This window comes from Fistularia commersonii, chromosome 11 (assembly GCF_037954325.1).
Source record: "Fistularia commersonii isolate RoL2024-O1a breed Wild chromosome 11, RoL_Fcom_v1.0, whole genome shotgun sequence".
Lineage (NCBI taxonomy): Eukaryota > Metazoa > Chordata > Actinopteri > Syngnathiformes > Fistulariidae > Fistularia > Fistularia commersonii.
Genome location: NC_141294.1, coordinates 16,772,118 through 16,778,195, shown reverse-complemented (window position 1 = coordinate 16,778,195; position 6,078 = coordinate 16,772,118). Strand labels below are relative to the sequence as shown.

The 6,078-nt window shown below is 56.4% G+C and overlaps 1 protein-coding gene across 1 annotated transcript; it reads left to right on the top strand.

Annotated features, from left to right (window-relative positions):
* On the top strand, positions 1 to 6,078 carry nradd (neurotrophin receptor associated death domain). The gene is made up of 6 exons (XM_086155927.1): positions 1 to 214; positions 3,586 to 3,718; positions 3,807 to 4,160; positions 4,261 to 4,465; positions 4,557 to 4,699; positions 5,392 to 6,078. Exons 1-6 carry the CDS (start codon positions 176 to 178, stop codon positions 5,712 to 5,714), a joined length of 1,197 nt encoding a protein of 398 aa, XP_086012053.1. The 5' UTR covers positions 1 to 175; the 3' UTR covers positions 5,715 to 6,078.

Sequence of the window (6,078 nt, the reverse complement as noted above, 5' to 3'; positions counted from 1 at the left end):
GGGAGAGAGGGAGGGATGACGTCCCCCGCGCCGTGACCCGCCGGGTTCCCCCGGGATCTGGAGGCCAGCACAGGGAGAACCGGAGAACCGGAGAACCAGGGGGGGGGGGGAGAGGAAGGAGGCGCCGACCCGCCCGACGGCGCGCCGGAGGCGGCGGCGAACCCGTGGCGACGTGATGGCTGCGCTGGCCGTGTACGCACTCCTGCTCGTCGGGGTAAGACACACACACACACACACACACACACACACACACACACACACACACACACACACACACGCATGTTTCGTCCCGATTTGCTACGCTCTCACCCGAGCCCAGTGGTGCGTTCAAGTGCAAACCCGACAGGAAAGTTTTTTTGGGAGGGGGGAAAAAAAAAACTCAGCTGTGTGTGTGTGTGTGTGTGTGTGTGTGTGTGTGTGTGTGTATTTGTGCGCGATTTGTGACGCGCTCATCCAAGCCCGGTGGTGCGTTCAAGTTCAAAAACTTTTTTTTGGGGGGGGGGGAGAACTCAACTGCGTGGATGTGTGTGTGTGTGTGTGTGTGGAGGGGGGATCATGGTATGAGCCACACTTAATTCAAAACACGCGCACACGCACGTCTGTTAAAGAGTCCGCGATTTCCGACGCTCTTACCCGTTCCTGATGGATGCGTTCAAGTGCAAACACGACAAGAAAGATTTCGTTTATAGAAACCCAGCTGTGTGTGTGTGTGTGTGTGTGTGTGTGTGTGTGTGTGTAGAAGGGAGCTCTTGATGTCTGGCACACACAGCTGGAGGGAAGATGCCTATTCTTTCGGTTTAAAAGCAATTGACATTGACGAAGAGGAGCGGCGTCTTTCTCCCCGCCGCCTCTCCTCTCCACGACCAGGCAGAAATAAATTTCAAACGAAGACGCAAACGGCGTGCGTGGAAACAAAAGCCGTGACGCTCCGAAATCCGACGGGCCGTGAACCTGCCCGGACACGCGGCGCCGCGTCTGGTCCGGGTCTGCAGCCCGGCCTGGAGAAGGAGGAGAAGGTTTCTCTCTCCTCGTTCCTCCTCCCCCATCGGGAGGGTGAAGATCTTTAGGTCTGCTCCTCCAGGGGGTCAAAGGTCATCCTCTTCAGATCTTGAGGTCCCCCCCCCCCCCCCGAACCCTCTCACCGCCAAAAACCTCTCAGCCGCTGCCGGGGATCTGGATATCCGGAGCAAAGCAATTATCATTATTTTCTCCCCGTTTGTGGCGTGTGTGCATGCATGTGTGTGTGTGTGTATGTGTGTTTGGGAGAGAGAGGGGGGTGTAACCGCAGTATTTCCATGCAGTAGTTAAGCAGAATACTCTGGGGGTGGACTTTCAACATCACTTAGAAACTTTTAACCGCTTCGTGACTCTTTGATGGCGAGTCGAAGGAAGAGATCTACCTTCCACGTTCTCCGAGGGTCGGATCACCTCAGCCTCGGATTTGTCCCTCAAGACGGCTTTCCTTGGCCTGTCAGCGCCAGAGCCTGGGTGTCCGAGAGAGAGAGAGAGAGAGAGAGAGAGAGAGAGAGAGAGAGAGAGAGAGAGGGATGGAGAGAGAGAGAGAGGGATGGAGGGATGGAGGGAAAGAGAGGGCGAGCGAGCGTCCCTTTGTGAGTTTTATCTTCACACAGATTAGACGAGCTGTGGAGACCCCATCACTTGTGAAGCAGTTCTGACCGACTTCAAAGGGCACTGAGGGCTGATGTAGTCTGTGTGTGTGTGTGTGTGTGTGTGTGTGTGTGTGTGTGTGTGTGTGTGTGTGTGTGTGTAACCTTCGATGACTGAGTGACTCCAGCAGCCGGCGAGCTGAGAGCCCCATTGAAAGCGGGTGGTCCCGTCTCCTCTCACTGGGGAATCCCTTTGGATTGCGGCTTCTTACCTAGATGGAAAAACACACACACACGCACACACACATACATACACACACACACTCTGTAGGAGTGAATGTGTGTGTGTGTCAACTCTCTCTTGAAACTTGTACTTCCATCTGCAGTGACATTGGAGATATATCTCATATATATAGACACACACACACACACACACACATATATATATATACTGGACCGGAGGTCTGCTTGGCCCCCAAACCCCCCACCCCAACACACACACACACACACACACACACACACACACACACACACACACACACACACACACACACACACACACACACACACACACACACACACACACACACACACACACACACACACACCCGTGTGATCTGGGTTTTATGGTGGCTGGTGTGATACCATCAGCACCGCAGAGGCCGGCTGTTGTTGTTGGCCCTCCGAGTGTTTTGCGACCAGGGGCCGAGCGCTCTGTGTGTGTGTGTGTGTGTGTGTGTGTGTGTGTGTGTGTGTGTGTGTGTGTGCACACGGGTTCACACACGCCGCCTATGTTTGCTAGCAGACAAAGGAAGAGCCGCGGCGGCCGGGCCGTTCCTCCCCTCGCAGGAGGTCGGCCGTTAGACATCTGTTTGCTCTCGTCGGCCCCTGGGGGCCCCCCCTCTTTAAAATCTGTGCATGTTTAAGATGCCGCAGTTCAGAGCGCTGAAATACTGACCTTCACACACACACACACACACACACACACACACACCTGCAGGGCTTGGCAGCTTCAAAGGACTCGCTCTCACCCAAACAGACTCTCACATGCTGGGCAGCCGTGGTGAGCTGACACCCCCGCCTGGGGCAGAAGGTGTCTCCTTCTTACCCCCCCGCCCCCTCCTGCCCCCCCCACATTCACATTGTCATTCACTCTAACCCCCCTCTTTTTTTTTTTTTTTTCCTTCCTCCCTCCACGTCATGTTTCTCTCAGAGGGTTCGGAGCCGTCTGATTACCCCCACACACACACACACACACACACACACACTCGCTGCACAATCTGCGAGGAATGTCTGATCCGGCCGCCGTGTCATAACTCAAGCCGGGCAGATAAGGAGCCCCCGGGCGCTGGAAGGGTGACAACCCAGAACGATCAGGGAGATAAAGGGGTCTGTTTTGGGTTTAATGGCGCGGGGGGGGGGGGGTCGTTAGCAACAGCGGGGATAACGTTCATTCATTCATCCGTTCATCGGCGACGCCTCCGATCCTGCGCCGTGATTGGCGGTACTGATCCGCGAAGAAAATCTTTCTCGGTACCGTCTTGGTTTTACTGCCGCGCTTAACGCCGTCGCGCCGTTTCACACACAAGCTGGCCCTTGAAAAATAAAAGAGCCAGGACCAAAAAGTCAACAAAAGGGAGGAAACGGGGGAAACAATGAGATGGCGAAAGCGTCGCGGCTGAAAGAAAGCTGCATTTAAGGGAAAATATCAAGAGTCCGACCTAAGTTACGGGTTTGTCGCAACAGGTGATACACAAGCGTTGCGGTATGATCGTGAAAATATTGGCACTGTCTAATAATAAAGTGTAATCATTGCATTCAAGTTAAATACTGTTTTAACTATCTGACATACATAAAACCGATCCCTGGTAGAAAAAAGGTCAGGGAGAGCCGACGTAGACGTACAACTTTCGGAGTCCACACAGAAAATCGGACCGGTGAGAAGCTAACGGCTAACGGTGGCGTCTCCTCCCCGCAGGTGTCGGCCGTGGACTCGTGCCCCAGCGGCAGGTACACCGAGTCGGGCCGGTGCTGCAGCCTGTGTCCGGCCGGCTCCGGGGTCCAGGTGGATTGCGGTAAAGAGGACACCAAGTGCGCGCCGTGTCCGCAAGGTGAGCGACAATCAAACGTTTTGTCTTTGTCCGAGTCGATTCCGCGTAGCTCGGCTTCACCTTTAGCCCTTCTCGCTCCTCCTCGCAGGGACGTTCTCCTCCTCCGAGGGCCTCGGCCCCTGCCGGCCCTGCTCCCGCTGCCCGGCCAGCGTCCCCACGGCGGCGGCGTGCTCGCCGCAGCGCAACACGCAGTGCGAATGCCAAGACGGCTACTTCTTCCTGCACGCCCACGGCCTGTGCGCGCCGTGCACCAAGTGCAAACGCGGGGAGGGCGCGGCGCGCCGGTGCGGCCCCGCCGGGGACACCGATTGCCGCCTCTGCGGCCCCGGCGCCTTCCAGGAGGACAGCTTCCACAGCAAGCCGTGCCAGACGTGCACCCAGTGCACCGACAGCGAGGTGGAGATCCGGGCCTGCATTCCCAACTCCGACACGCTCTGCATGGGTGGGTGCACGGTTAGCGGCTAAGCTAACCCGCTCAGCGGGGTTCTCCCGGACGTCACGTGGAAGGCGAAGATGTGTGAGCCTCTCCTTGATCCCCGCAGATAAGAAGCTCCACATCCTCTCCCGCCCCGCCGAGCCCGACGGCCCCGGCCAATCGGACACGGGTGAGGCAGCGGAGGCCAGTGCCTCACCCGGGACTCCCAAGTTCACCCCCGACGACGAGGGAGGCGGCAACAACATCCTGGTCTACGTGTCGGTTCTGGCGGCGGTGGTTCTCGGCCTGCTCCTCTATGTAGCCTACAAATGGTAAGCCCCGGCTCAGGAAAGACGTCCTTATTTGGGCACGGTAAGAGCAGGAAGTGAAGTGACGCTGCCTCTTCCTCTCCGCCCGGCGCAGCTGGAGGTCCTGCAAACAGAAGAGGGCGCTCTCCAAGGCCAGGGCCGCCGAGCTGGGGGCGTCTCCTGAGGGCGAGAAGCTCCAGAGCGACAGCGGCGTTTTCCTGGACTCGCACAGCCTGCAGGACAACCAGCCCAATAAAGGTGGGGCACCACACACACACACACACACACACACACACAAAATAACAAGACAATAAGTACATCACAGTGATAAAATGCGTACATATTAGTACCAGTATACCTGAAAATAGGTGAGTGAGAGTTTACCGGGACTGTGAAAGGACTATCTCCCACACACACACACACACACACACATTGCTCACTTCAGTCCAGATCCCTGTATTAAATAGAAACATTCATTATACACATGTATTACATGTGAATACACAGTATACAACAGTACAATGCGGTATATAAAAATAGCCTGCATTACACGCCAATATACCGACTATATTACATGGTAATAGAAGTATATAATAGTATTACACGGTAATATACACAGGTATATGAATTATGTGCATGTGTGTTTCCTGTCACTTCATGCCTATACACACACACACACACACACACATCTCCGGATGAACGGGAGCATTATTTCCCAAGTGTGTGTGTGTGTGTATGGAACGCTGGTCCTATAGATAGATGTGGAGGTAGAAGTGTGTGTGTGTGTGTGTGTGTGTGTGTGTGATAATGAAGCGCCCCCGAAACATTTGCTAGTTGCCGTAAATCTCCGGCGCCGTTATCACGCCACATGTGACCCAGTTACACGGGCTGTAATTAACTTCAGAGCTTGTTAGTTACACGTCGGTCGCTAAACGCCGCCGTCTCCGCAGGGACCAAGAGGGACAGCAAACAAGATGGCCGCCTGTACGCCAACCTGCCGCCGCACCGGCAGGAGGAAGTGGAGCGCCTCCTACAGGAAGGGGGCGGCGCCGCGGCGCGGGGCTGGCGGCAGCTGGGCGCGGCGCTGGGCTACGAGCCCGAGCAGCTGGACCTGTTCGGGCACGGCGAGGCGCCGGCCCGCACCCTCCTCGCCAGCTGGGCCCAGCAGGAGGGCGCCACGCTGGGGGCGCTGTGCACGGCGCTGGCCCGCATCGACAGGCCCGACGTGACGGCGGCGCTCAACTCCCCTGCCCAGGGGGTGTCCCTGGTTTGAGACTCCGCTTTGTCGTATTCTGGATCCAAAAGCGGAAGCGACGGCGCCCCCCCCCCCCCCCCCTTCCCTCGGAGCGGCGTCGTTAGCTAGCCGGACGCTTATTACACGTTTATTACACGCTTACTGACGCTGGACTATCATTTTAAAACACCGGATGAGTTATTCTGTTTTTTTTTATGTTGTTTTTCTACCGCAGCCACTAAGTATGAAACAATCTGTGAAGAGCGAACCCCCCCCCACACACACACACACACCCCGACCCCCTCGTGCACGCAAGCCCCGCCCGTCCACCCCCGTCCGAATGATTGTAAATATCCCTGCCGGGAATCGACCCCCCGCTTCCAGCTGTTCCGTCCGCTCCACC

Coding starts and splice junctions, on each gene's coding strand:
- nradd (XM_086155927.1), top strand. CDS start 176: ATGGCTGCGCTGGCCGTGTACGCACTCCTGCTCGTCGGG. Junction 215..3,585: donor ACGCACTCCTGCTCGTCGGG/GTAAGACACACA, acceptor TCCTCCCCGCAG/GTGTCGGCCGTGGACTCGTG. Junction 4,161..4,260: donor CTCCGACACGCTCTGCATGG/GTGGGTGCACGG, acceptor TGATCCCCGCAG/ATAAGAAGCTCCACATCCTC.